Below are 14,058 nucleotides of genomic sequence, written 5' to 3'. Positions count from 1 at the left end.
GGGGGGGGGTGAGGGGGCAGGAAATCCAGCTCCCTGGAGGGTTCGGGTCGCGCAGCCGCTGGGAAGCGCGGAGTGCTGAGGGAGTGGGGCTGCTCTGTGCCCCCCCTATCTGGTACTGTCACCCCTGCGCCTGGCGGGGCGGCAGCTCCCTCCCCGCCGCGACAGTTCCGGGCAGTTTCTCGTCAAAATGTTTCCCGTAGATCCCGTGGCGTTCGTTAGCTTCTGGGTCGGCCACGGCAAACGTTTTTAATTATGTCATCATCAGGCATTCATTAATTACGTCTCCCTGCCGGGTGGTTGGCCGTCGCCCAGCGTTGCGAACTGGCAGGGCATGCTTTGGGCACAACCCAGGGGAGATCCCAAGTGATGCCTTCCGTATCTCGGGGCTACAAGATGGTGATCTCTAGTGGCTTTGCACTTTTGCGTATTTTAGTGTTTGTCTTATTGTGTCTGCTCCCATAGAGACCTCAAAATGTAACTGCTGCCTGCACTCAGCCTGCCCAAGGTCAGGACAGAAAACTGACAAGAATGAGGGGCGCCAAGGGTATTTAATCACAGCAACAAGGTGTGTAGGGTGGACTTGCCCATCTGGAAGGGGGAGTGAAGACACACATCTCCTTTGTGAAGTTTAGGATTTAATAATGAGAGGTGGTAGCTGACGGTTGTAATTTCATTCCTCCAGGCAAGCCTTGATTTTTCCCTAAAGGATACCCGACATCCCAAACATGAGGTAGCAGCTGAGTTTGGAGGTGGTGGTGTGAGCATCTAGAGGTTGCACTGCGCGGAGGATCAGGCCAAAATCTGGTCCAGTCACATCTGTGCAGGACTTGATCAGCAGATGGCTGTGGTGCTGCTGCTTCTGCTCTGCATCGTTGGTGGTAGCCACCCCCAGACTCATGGTGCTGTAAAGGGAAGTGGGAAGAAAAAGAGGAGGAGGATAAGATGTGAATCTCTAGCATGTCTCCATTTGCAGGACTGCAACATGGCTTGGTCTTGCTGTTTCTGCTTTCTGTTGGCTTTTCCCCAAGCCCAGCAGGATACTCCTTGTGAAGTGAGCTGGTCGTGCAGAGATTGCAGCGTTGATGGCTCACAGCCCCAGCTTCAAAGCTGGTGAAGGAGAAAGACTTTCCCCTTCTTTTTCTAGTGTTTTGCAACTACTAAATAGCAATGCTGTTGTAAGCTTCTGCAGCCCCTGTCCTTGCTGGTGCTGCATGGTACATAGACTAAAGCAGAGCAGCCCTGGGTGAGCAGTGGTGTGCAGTCAGAGGAAGCACAGAACACAGCAAAATGGGACAAGACTAGCTGCAAACCTTCATTGTCAGAGCAAGGGGTCTGCAGGAGGCAGAAGCTCAGCATGTAGAACTGCAGACCTGGAGGATGGATGCATTGATCTGCCTGAGATCTGAACCTCATTGCAAGAATAACAGTACCTGATGTGGCATATAGAGACCATTTGCTTATGCAGGATGAAAAGATCTGCACCTCTTCCCTCCCCACCCCCCCCGAATAAATCCATGAGAATTTTTCCACTGGCCTTTGCATCAGGCACATCAAATACCTGCTTTTTAAAATAAAATGACAAGGGGAGCAAAAGAGGGCTTAAACCACTTTCCTGCTTGCGCAATGGCCTCATGCATGTGGATAACCTCTGAAGTAGCTGCTCTTCACCAGGACGAAAGCCCCAGGTTACACACCAGACACGTGCAGCATGTGTCACTGCACCAGGGGTGGTTGGGCATTTCCCTCAGACGATATGGTCTCATTCTTACCTCAACTGGGGTGGCTGTCCTCAGAGAGACCAGTTCAAAGCTAGACCAAAGGCACAGCAAGGCAGGCTGGACGAGTGATGTTACATGCATGGGCAGATATAAAAGCAGATAGTTTCTGTTATGCGCGGTACAGACCTAAAATTTAGGAATGTAATTCTGAAAGTTGCCTTTCAGATGACCCTATGTTACTGCAAAAAACAAAAAATACTGCACCATGTTTAAGGAAACCACAGGTTCTTCATATAAATAGCATGGCTTGCTCGTAAATCCAGATAAACCAACCTCCTCTTAAAAGGAACCCAAAGAACAATTTGGGGAGAAGCAATTTCAGGAATGAATGTGCCAAGATGCAGCAAAAGGGACCAGTGAGGAAGTCTGGCAAAGCACAAAACCTGCATGAATACCTATCTGACTGCCATTGCTGTAGCAGACAAGAAGGAATCATTCACAGTGATTGCTTTTTTTTGAAAAAGGATTAAAAAGATCTAATATTAATATAGGCAAACATTGTGCCGTGGTCTTAAAGAAAGTGTCCCACTACATAGCTGTGAAAAAATATCTCAGACCTCGAAAACAGTGAAAAGGAAGGCTGGCTTTCATCCTCAGAAACACCACCTGAACTTCAGGAACATCCTAGGAAAAAAAATGGCATGGAGAGCTCATTTTTATTTTCTGCATCACCCAGGAGAAATGAAAAATGAAGAGGATAATTCTAGTAGGCCCTGTTGCTGACCATGATTCCTCAGCTGGGTTTCACCCATTGCCACTCCTGCATAACTATTGCAAATTCTATGGAAGATCCCAGAGAGGCTTGAATCCAAGAAGAACAGTTCCAGAGTAGTTTTCAGTAAGCTGAAGTACTTGTGGTCATGATCTCAGTAAGGCTGAAAGAACAGACATCAAGAGATCATCTCAAAACAGGGAACAAGAAGATGGAAGTTTGCCTCTTTGACCCTAGAAGCCAGAATGATCTGAAAATCCAGTGTCCTGACATCTCTGTCAAGGCTTTCTGTAGAGGTATTGTTGTGGCAGCTGAATTGATGCTTCAAGGTGTATTCAAGGGCCTGAAGGTTGCAGACCCAGCCCCTGTCCTGGCCCTGTTGTCGGTCGTGTTCCTGGGGCTGCAAAGGGTCAGGGAACAGATGTTGTTTCACACTGGAGGGAGGTTACTCCTCATGATGTTGCAATAGCTGATGTAAATAGTAATTTCTCCATATCAACAAAGCTGCACATATTTGTCTTGGCTCTCTTTTTCCTTTCAGTTGGTCCATTTACAAGCCCGAAGCAGGAACCCTTCCTTGGCACTGTGCTGGGAGACAATCTTATCAAAAGCAGCCTATGTTGTGACCGAGAAGCTCTTGACATTTTGCTGCAACTACTCCAGAGAAGGGTTGACATTTTATAGAATGTATAAATGCCTTCTGCACAGGTGTGGTGGTGTTAATTCAACCACAGTATATGGAATGGTTTACTCTTTTTTTATTCCCAGAACACCCTATGAAGTCCTGGAGCAGGCACTAATGGAAGGCCCTTTGCAAACCTCCATTCACGTGTGCCATGAAAATGGTCAGTGGATGTCACAATTACCAGAGAAGCTCTGGGATATTCCCCTCTATAACTTAGCTCTTCCAGGTAAAAGATTAACTTTTGTTCTCTGCTGCTTTGTTAGCATGTCATTTAAGCACTGGAACATCCTGTTTGTCCCATTTGAAGATGGCTATGTTTATTATTTGGGTCAATGTGTGGGAGAAGGGCTTGGGGGAGGCTTTGTGTGACGTGTGCTTGTATGTGAATGCTTTTAGTCTGCATGTTTGGAGATTCTTTGTGGGGAGGGGGGAAAGGAATTTTAATTTTTTGAGGGAAGGAAAGAAAGAGGGACTTTTTGCAGTCCCTGTGCATCATCTTGTCAGATCACTGTTAGTAACCTGAGCATTTGCTTCTCTGGGCAATGGTGAGATTTTCCTAATTCATTCTTGCCACTTCCTACATAATAAAATGGTTCCAAAAGGAGAAAAACAACATTTTAAGTTGTTATTTGTTTATTTGTACTGTTTAAAAGAGGCTGTAAAGGTATGAAAAGAGGAGGCTGGAGACTTTTTATCAACATAATTAACTCTACATTTTTTATTAATGTAGAGTGTGACTTTTCTGCATGACCCTGCTTATGAAATCTGGATTTATCCTATTATGGGTGAACAGAGCTGTGCTACAGCTGGTGTTCCTGTTGGTACTACGTTCAGACCTGTGTCATTAGCTTTTCTTTGAACATACTATTGCTTCTCTTTGCTGCCTTGAATAAATGATTTCTTTTTCTCATTCTGTCCAAAGAAGTTAGAGGAGCACCTGTTTTCACTGGTATGTGGGGAGGCAGTGAAGGGCTGTCTGCTCTTGAGTGATTTCCTTTGCCTCCACAATGAAAATGGTACTGAAGAGAAGTCTGGCCCATGTTTTCTCTCACACCTATAGATGCAACAGGTAGTTTGGGTTGAAAGCAGCACAGATTATTGTTTTATTGAGGCTACAGGATTGTAGGTTAACTTTAGCAAAGAGTATATTTAAAGATAGTATGAAAATCAAGTCTTGTCTTCATTGGGCGGAGTCTTGGGTGGACCCAAGAACTGCAGTGGATTTTTTTCCCTGCCTTTTGTGAACTAATGGAGTGTGGAGTTTCGATTAAATATAAGACCCAGAAACTTATTTCATGGTGACTTCTTCGATATGCAATTTAACTGATGTTAAATGTTAAATGTTTAATTTTGATGTTAACTTCAAAACAAGTGCACCTCTGTTTAGGATAAAGCCTATGTAAGAGGACCTCAGGACAGATGTTATAAAGGAAATCTAGATTTCTTATTTAACCATCAGGAGAAGAAAATAAGTATCTATCTTATGACAGAAGAAAGGTCATGTTCTCTCATGTTTCCCCTCCTTGCAAAAATCCTTCAAAAAGTCAGTAGGATGCTCAGTGGTTGAAAAGGAACCATGTTGTTTCTAAAAAGCTTTCACAGTGATGTTTCTTGGACACTGTAGAAAGCTGAGAACCTGCTGATGAGTGCCTTTGACTTCTTGGCTCTTCTCATAACAGTGACCTTGTAGTTCTTGTGAATGTTTGTTGTTCTTGTGAATATGCCTGCATGAAGAACAGGCATGAAAAAAAGAACAGTTTAAGGCAAGTCTGTTTTAGCAAACATCAGAGGACATTACAGAGCATTACAGGCTATTAACTTGGAAGATTTTGGTGGCTGTCCAGCTGACCTACAAAACTGGTCTAGTCCAGGTCAGAACAAAAGCAGATCAAGACCAACCAGGTCAAGACATCTCTGGCAGGTTTTCAGAGGGAGCAATGACTGGGGGGAGCCAAATTTGGAAACGGAAGCTTATGTCAGATAGGGAAGACAACAAGGCATGCAAGAAATGTGAGAGTGCATTCTGAAAGCGTGACGAGGAGATAGAGGCAAGTCCCAGTAACTAGTGTTGCGTTTGTACCAGGTTCAGCACAGTGCTGCCAGGAAGTTGTTGCTTCAAGCTCTAAAGCTACCTGGTTTTGTGCTAGGCCACTATCTTTGAATCAGATTTGTTGTGTCATGAATATACCCATCTTCCTTTCATTACTGTTACTCACTGACAACACAAGATGACTCCTAAATCAAAGGTTACTGTCCATTTGCTGATTGGAATCAGTAGATGCAACACCCATCATTGGAATCCTGTTCACTTCTCTCAGCCTTGGATTTGGTCCATGGGTATTACATGGTTTGACTCTTACATCTTGTAAGATAAACTTCTTTGATTGCATTATCAAATCTTCCTTCATTATCAATCTTCCATCAGCAATGAGCTTGGTTGGTTGTTTAAAGGAGGAAAATAGATAGAAACCCAATTTTAAAAGGTGAAAAAAATTGAGTGAGACATTAAACTGTTATTGGCAGTTTCAAAGAATTTTCTTTATTTCGAACACAATCTTGTCCTTTTTCTTTGGCTACTAAAAATGTTGCCATTGGCACCAGTAGGACTGACCATTGAGGGAGGCAGTTCCTAGCAGCAATTTGTTTGACAGAAGAATTAAAAAACCAAAAATGATATGCAAATTCCTTGCAGGTACTCTGCAAAGATCCCAGCAAGTCACTTCACTGAGTTGTTAGCTTCTCTTATTGATGCTTTATAAAATTAGAAAAAATACTGGAACAGAAAAAGCTAGCAAAATCACTGGGTTCCTGTCCTGAAGAAACTGTGAGTTGCAACAGAGTTTCATCTAAACGTGATGCAAGAGAGGTGTCAGATTTATTGAGACTTCAAAGAAGTCAAATATTTGGGCAGTCTGTGCTTGACTTTGATGCTTAAGTCTGCCCCTATGTAAGTCTCTGTGCTGGAAAGAGTCAGGTCATTTTTGAGGTCTGTAGAAGGTTGATCTTGTCCATCTATCACATGTAAATTTAGACTTGGATTCACCTCTGAAACCTTCAAGTGCCCATCTCTTAGCATTGTTTTTGTAGGGGATGTGAGTGTTTAGTTCAGGAAGGGCTTTTTACCAGATGTTTAAGATGTAAATGTTTAAAGTGCCAAGTTAGGAGTTGGTCCAGTCAAAGGTGTAAGAAGATGAATTTTTGCTTTCAGTCATATTTTCCTGTGCAGAGATGATGGGTTTGGAGTATGTCATCCTGCATTTGGACAACTCTGAAAACAAGACAAATTCTAGATGAATTCAGCTTTCAGCTATTTATTCCCTGAAAAAAAGTAGATTTTCACATCAAGATAATTATTTTAGTGGAAGATGGTAGTTGAAACAGGCCATTTTACTGTGGTTTGAGGCAAACAACAATGATGTGTAGTTTAGATGGGGACTGCTTTGCTGAAGGGTCTCAATGCCTTCCCTTCATGAGGATTTCACAATAAGCTTATTAATGTCAGGTGAGCAGCCTCTGTAGAAAAGCCCACCTTTTTGCCATAACTACAGAGGCTGTCAGGCAATCTAGGGGTATGATTTGGAAACGGGGTGGCGTATCAGGTGTGTGCATGCAATCTAACCATGTATTGTGGTGCTTGAGCAGTTAAGAAAGTACATTTTTAATGTTTATTTTCGTATTCTACAGGGAGTCACGACACTATGACCTACTGTTTGGATAAAACCTCTGCTGTTAGTGGCAATGAATCCAAAGTGGTGAAGTTTTTAAACAAATGTCTGCCCTGCATTGTGCACCCCATTATCATGAAGTGGTCTACAACACAGGTAACTGTCCTCTGGCCTTCTTGTCATGCCTGGGCAAAGCTGAAGTTTGTGCTGCAGATCTAAGAGTGCTTGTGGCCTCCTGTGCACAATGAAGGAATAGTGGACTGCTCAGAAATCAGTGCTTTCATGAGATGATGTGCTTGGGGTATGAGATGGGTACTGTATGTACCAGATCTTCTTTTGTGGGAGTAAAGCATTCAGGTTAGGCAGAGATGATACCTAGGCAAAGATTCTGCTTAGAACTGAACACTTGGTACTGGAAACTCATCTTCTTTTTCACGTGTTTATTGTTGTTATAAATAACATTGAATATTACTATAATCAAAATAAATTTTTCTCTTGCACTTTGTTCAGAAAGTAATACTCATAATTTTCATTGTCGCTGTTGTGTGAGATGTAAGTTGTTTTCTCCATCTATATTGTGAAAGCATCTCACCCAGCAGCAGACAGAAATCTTGTTGAAGGGATTTTTTTTCCAAAAAGATTAAGAGAATGAAGATGTGGCACCTCACATAAGCTTTAGTTAATTTTTTAAAATTCCTAAATATTAAGCTAGTAGTTATCTCTTTGTATGTTAGACGACATTGGGGATCACAATTTAGGCTAGAACTTTTGAAGGTTTTTCCATTTTTGAAGATTGCCCATCAAAGAGGTACCAAAAATATTTTCACTTTTGTGTTTACTGAAGGAGTAGTTCATTATTAGAGAATTTAAATGAAATAACTGATAAATGGCAGTAATTATGCCTGGGCTTCTTTTGTTGTGGTTGAGCAGCCCTGGCAAGCTGGAGTCTTGGACAGTACCAGATTTTGAATATATAGTGGCAGCGATGAGTTGGTATAGAAAGGCACTCACTTAGCACAGTTCCTTGCCGTGAACTGATTTTTGCTTTGGAACCTAAGCCAATGAAAGATTTAGATAGTTCCTAACTTGCGGGTTGCTGGCCAGTGAAGTGACCCCATTGGTGACAAACAAGCTCCTCACATCATTATAGTAATTTTCTGGTCTGAACCCAATGTGCTGAGCAGGAAGTGGACCGTCACTGATGGGAAAGAGGCATGGCTGAAATCCTGCCCCTCCTTAGCTCTGTGGTCCTTGAGTTATCTTTGCAAAGAAGTGACTCTACTCATTGGTATCCAGAACAGAGATCAAGGAGCCCTACTGATGATAGGATTCACAGGTTTCTTGATGGCCCATTGCCTAGGAGGTGGTGCCTGGCTGTTATGGGTGTCAGTCTAGAGGTCCAAATATTTCCTGCCCAATGGCTTACATCAGATGTGTAACTTCCACTTGTGCCTTGGATGTCTGGTGTAAGATTGCAGCACTGAGCAGCATTGCTCCCCAATGTTTCCTCTTAAATTTTGCTCTAGGGTGGGAGCAATGTTTACACTATCTAATTCAGTTTCCAAATCCAGGTGACTAATTAGGGAGTTTAATTTGTCTAGTTTTCCCATGCAGTCAACAGAAATTTGAATTCTGATGAATTCAAGAAATAAATTAATCCAAAGGGCCGTTCAGAGCAGTTATTTATCTGGTGCTCTTTCTGGCCACAAAGGTTGTGTATGACCCACAGCCATAAACATTGCCATCTCCAGGGCACTCCATGCAGAGGTGAGACTTGGGCATGATTACACTCATTCAATTGCTCCACCCTGGTAGAGACCAAGCAGGCCCAGAGGGAGCTGCTGGCCCAAGCCACCACACAAACCTGCACCCCAGGGCATGCTGGGCTGGGCTGCTTCCCAGTCCTGCAGCTCAGGCATAGCCTGGGAGGGTTAAATTCCTGTCCTAAGAACAGAAATTTAGATGGTTGAATCTAGGTGGAGTGAGCATCCTGACATGTCAAAGCTCTGTCTCACCACTGAAGCTATGCATGTGGTTATTCAGGTGCAACACCTTGAATTGATTTAGCATTTGTTGAATCCTTTCGGACTTACAGAAAAGTCAGTCATCACAAGAAGTGTGGCCAGCAGATCGAAGGAGGTGATTGTGCCCCTCTACTCTGCTCTGGTGAGACCTCACCTGGAGTATTATGTCCAGCTCTGGAGTCCTCACCACAAGAAGGACATGGAGCTATTGGAGCGGGTCCAGACGAGGGACGCAAAAATGATCCAAGGACTGGAGCACCTCTCCTATGAGGACAGGCTGAGAGCATTGGGGTTGTTCAGCCTGGAGAAGAGAAGTCTCTGAGGAGACCTTATAGCAGCTTTCCAGTACCTGAAGGGGGCCTACAAGAAAGCTGGGGAGTGACTTTTTACATGGGTGTATAGCAATAGGGTGAAGGGCAATGGCTTTAAACTAGAGCAGGGCAGATTTAGATTAGAGATTAGGAAGAAGTTCTTTTACTGTAAGGGTGGTGAAATGCTGGAGCAGGTTGTCCAGTGAGGTGTTGGAGGCTCCATCCCTGAAGACATTTGAGGCCAGGCTTGATGGGGCTCTAAGGAACCTGATCTAAGTAAAATGTCCCTGTTCACTGCAGGGGGGTTTGGACCAGATGACCTTTAAAGGTGTCTTCCAACCCAACACATTCTATGATGCTATGATAAATCAGTGCAGTGGATAATTTCTGCAAACCAAAAGTGTTGTCCCTACAAGCAGGTTGAGCTGAGGCAAATTAATGTTTAATTGTATTTAATTAATTTGATTCTATTTCTTTTTGCAAAGAGAGCTTTGATATAGATGAGATGTATCATTTGGGACTTTTTGCCCCAGAAACTCAGCTTTAGCACCTGTTCCATTCAACCCTTAAATCCAGTAGAAGAGGTTTGAGGGAAGTAGAAATAGAGGAGGTCCTCTGTTTTGTAGGACTTCTATAGGTTAATTAAAACTTTTTAAGAGACTTTATCTTGAAAAACTACAATAGGCAGTACTTTTTTTCTATTTTTGTTTTTTATTTCTGTTGAGGATGAGTGAGCTCCACAGAGACAACCATGATAAAGTCTTTGATGTAATAAAATAAACACAGCATTTTGAAGGTGCTGATCCTGCAGTTTTTGTTGATACAAATAGTCTTGTGAAGAGCGATCGTGAATTTACACACAGGTTAATAGATCTTTAATTTTCAGAACACAACAAGGGCAGAAGTCTGAAACTGATCTGATCTGTGCCTGTAGTATATGCCACAGGGAAATCAGGATTCCTCTTGTCAGAGAGTAAAATACTTCAAAGTTACAAGTTGGTGCCATGTAGTGCCATTTTAAAGATGAAAGACCCATGAAAAATGTCATAGAGCTAACTTTGTACACCTCTTTTGAACTTTTAAATGGAAGAAGCAAATCCCTTCCAAGCTCCAAGGGCTGTTGTCTTCTGTTTCGCCTTTCAGGCACTGACTGTGACGGAGCAGCTTGAGGCTGGAGTTAGATATCTGGATTTCAGGATTGCCCACAAGACTAATGACCCATCTATGAATTTGTACTTCGTGCATATGGTTTACACAACTGTTACTGTACAGGTATTGGCCTTACCTTTGGGATGACTATAAACACAGTGGTGTTTCTTTTATTTAAGAGCCATTATAATCTGAAAATGCTGGCCCAAGATTTTCTGAGCAGGTTACTTGTTTTCCTAATGTAAGGACTTCAAACTAGAGAAAATCAGTGGGGCTGAAAGTTAGTTTCAGCAGTTGCAAGTGAGACTGAAGCATCAATCAATTTCCCAGGGTCAAAATGGAGTTGCTGTGCCTTGCTGCTTGCTGCCTACCCTGTACCCAGTGCCTGCTGTGTCTGGGGTTTATCTTGCGTTGTCCGAGGATGTTACCCAGGGCAATCCTGTTTCCCCAGTAAGGAGAGAAGTTATTAAAGAGAAGATGGTACTAAAAGCGTAGGAAAATCACAGAAACACTTTTTGAGGAAAAAGTATTTCACTGAAAGACAGAGACACTCCAGTCTGGATCCCATGATCAAATTGCTGTCAGCTACTGTGAAGAAACTACTGAGAGTTGCTCTTTGCATGTGCTCTGTCACTGTGGAGTAGTTTACATCTTTGCATTTGCTGGGATCTACACAGCCAGGCACAGCTGGCCAGTGCAGCTTTTCATTTGTGGACCCACTGGCTAAACTTCAGTTTCATGCTTGTGAGCCTGAACCCTTCCTGTCTTGAGATTTTGTGGTGACTGACATGCTCATGTAAGCTGGTAGATGTAGCCTGACCACCCCGCTAATTACATGTGGTCTTCAAGAAGTTATCATTGCCCATAACAAATGGGGAAGATGGGTCCTGTCACGTTTAAGCAAGCACAGAGCTTTTCCCTGGTTTTGAGGTTGCCGCTAATAACGTCATTTGTCCTTTAGTAGCTTGGGAAGGTGGGTTTACTGCTAGGCTGCCTCTAGGCAGTAGGAGATTCGTGGATATTATTGAAATACAAAGCTGTTAAACGTAGCATGCTAGAATCACAACCAGAGCAAACCAGCACAGACCTACAGAGAGCGGGTTTTCCTGGGGTGCATCTCTCTGGACCACCTTGTGGTCAGTCACATGGCCATCCTCCAGAAACCTCTGCTGATTTTCAATATTGCAATTGCAAGTCTACCCCACCATCAATGCTCTGTTGGTTTTATGTCTTTTCTCCTGTGTAGAATAGACTTTCTAAGTTGCTGTGACTCTCTCTTGTAGGATATTCTGTGTGAAGTGTTAAAGTGGTTGGAAACTCATCCTCAGGAAGTTGTTATCTTAGCCTGCAGAAATTTTGATGGATTAACCAGGAAACTTCATTGTCATCTTATTGCCCATATAAAAGAGATTTTACAGTGTAAACTGTGTCCCAGAAATGTAAGTATGAGATCCTTTTTTCCTCATTTAAGTATTATAAGTTACAGTGAGATCTTTGATTTAAAATTTGTAGATATATTCTACTTTCACTGTATTTTTAACCTAGGAAAGGTAATATTTGCTGCATCAAAATAGGTCTTTACTAATGAAACTGAGGAGATAAAACAAACCAACATGCCATGGTGTGGAGGAGGGAGTTAAATTTGACTGTCATGTTTATTGAGTTGTGGGACAGTAAGAGAGACTCAACTGCCATCCACTGTCCTGCCTGAGGTTTTTTTCCTTCTTTTTTTTTAAAAAAAATAAAGGGGGAGAGTGTATGTCATAAATATAGTCTATACTATATGTATAGTGTTTAAAGAATCTGTTTTCTGCCTTTTCACAGCAGTAATTATAAAGGAATTATAAAGTCATCTGGTCCAACCCAACCATGCGAAGCAGGACCAACTTCAAAGTTATGTTGGGCTGCGTTCCTTCCATCCTTGAATGTCTCTAAGGCTGGAGATTCCACAACCTTTCTAGGCAGCTTGGTCCGGTGTTTGACCACTCTCACAGCAAACATGTTTTCCTTCTGTCTGTCTAATCAGAATTTCTTCTGCTGTAACTTGCATCTGCTGACTTCATCCTTTTGCTATGTGTCTCTGAGGAGTCCTCTCTACATCTGCCCATTACGTGTTTGCTGGAGCAGTAAGACCTGTCCATATTCTTCTTCATGCTGAACAGACCCAGCTCTCTCGGCCTGTTCTTGAGTGTCATGCTCCAGCCTCTGCCCACTCTGGTTGCATGCTGCTGGACTCCAGCGTCTCAGTGACCTTTTTTTGTACTGGGGAAGCCCCAGCTGGAGACAGTACTTGAGGTGCAGTCACACAAGTGCTGAATGGAAGAGCTCCTTCTCTTGACCTGCTGTCTGTGCCTTTACCAATACAGACCAGTTTGCAGTTGATCTTTGCCACATGGGCACATTGATTGCTCATGTTCAGCTTGGTGCCCACTAGGACTTTCAGGTCCTTTTCTGCAAAGCAGCTTTCTACCCACCTAACCTCAGTCTGTCCTGGTGCATAGGGATAGTCCATTACATGCAGGACTTGGCCTTTGCTGAGCTTCATGAGGTTTTTGTCAGCCCGTGTCGTCAGCCTTTCAAGGTTCCTCTTAATAGCATCTCTGCCCACAATGCATTTCTGGTGACATTGACTTTCTTTCCTGGATGTGAGCTGGAGCTGATCTTCCAGCCAGCCCAATATGCTTTCAGTCACCCAAACCTTCAGAAAAGCCTTAAATTAAATAATCAGAAAATCTTTGATTGCTAAATTTTAGAAGTTGATATTTTAGCTTCCTCTTTTTCACAAGGTATTGGAGCTTTTAGCAGTTAAACAATTAACATTTCAAAGATGCACATGAACAGAGGGTTTTCTCTGGAGATGTGAGGGATACAGGATAATGATGACCCTGTTTGTGATTCGAATTCAGCCTTTGAAGCTGGTCTATCAGTAACTGTGAAGATTACCATTTCAAAGCATTATGTGCAGCAAAGTTAAAGTAGAACAATTCTCAGCAAAACTAGGGGATTCTGAATATTCAGGCCTCAGCTGAATAACTGAAGACCTGAGTGACACTGTTTTATTGTTTCCCCAAATGACTTGAGCATGTAAGTCAGTCATGGATGAGCAGAGCAGTATTGGAGAAGATGGTCAAATTTGCTTTCAGACACATGGCCAGCTCTTTAAAAAAAAAGAAAAAAGTTATAAATTGCAAAAGGGGCAAGATGCTGCTGATAGTTTGTTGAATGAAGGTGATGAATGAATGGTTTGATGTCATCTGACTAAAGAAAGAAGGTTTCTGAGTTGTGTCCTGGGGAAGGGAGTAGGGGCACTGGAGAAAAGTGAAGCCAAGTACTTCCCTCAAGAAGGAAGACTTATTTTCTACAGGGTTTGTGACCAGCACAATGGTTCTCACCATTTTTGCAAGTGATATCATTGCAGGTTAGGTAGCTGTGGTGTTTCTCAGAATTGCAAATTCAGATTTAACATCAAATAACCAAGTGCTTGCTCACTTATTTTAAGATAATCTGTTATCTACTGTCTTTCACGACTGCAGCTCTGGTCTATAAAAGTAACTGTCAAATGTGTTTATGAAGCAACTGCATTGCTCCAAGTAGGGGTCTGCATGTAGTACTGGCACAGACCACGGTGTGACAACATTAGATTGCATTAAAAATTTTAATTGCCTAAACTATTCAAGGTGTCTTCCTTTGATCTGGATTACTGGGTTTTAAAAATCCCTTGTTAGCCATCTACG

The 14,058-nt window shown here is 42.7% G+C and overlaps 1 protein-coding gene across 1 annotated transcript in view; it reads left to right on the top strand.

Moving 5' to 3' along the window:
- The first annotated feature begins 3,265 nt into the window (after window positions 1–3,265).
- PLCXD1 (phosphatidylinositol-specific phospholipase C, X domain containing 1) overlaps window positions 3,266–14,058 on the top strand; it is a 13,479-nt gene continuing 2,686 nt past the window's right edge. The window contains exons 1-4 of the mRNA XM_010189468.1: window positions 3,266–3,401; window positions 6,860–6,996; window positions 10,319–10,447; window positions 11,608–11,763. Of these exons, the coding sequence (XP_010187770.1) occupies window positions 3,290–3,401; window positions 6,860–6,996; window positions 10,319–10,447; window positions 11,608–11,763 (534 nt within the window). The 5' untranslated portion in view covers window positions 3,266–3,289. The remainder of the gene's footprint in view (window positions 3,402–6,859; window positions 6,997–10,318; window positions 10,448–11,607; window positions 11,764–14,058) is intronic.

This window comes from Mesitornis unicolor, unplaced genomic scaffold (assembly GCF_000695765.1).
Source record: "Mesitornis unicolor isolate BGI_N332 unplaced genomic scaffold, ASM69576v1 scaffold1788, whole genome shotgun sequence".
NCBI classification, from domain to species: Eukaryota; Metazoa; Chordata; class Aves; order Mesitornithiformes; family Mesitornithidae; genus Mesitornis; species Mesitornis unicolor.
The sequence above is the reverse complement of the archived record's forward strand: the minus strand, read 5'-3'. Positions and strand labels throughout refer to the sequence as shown.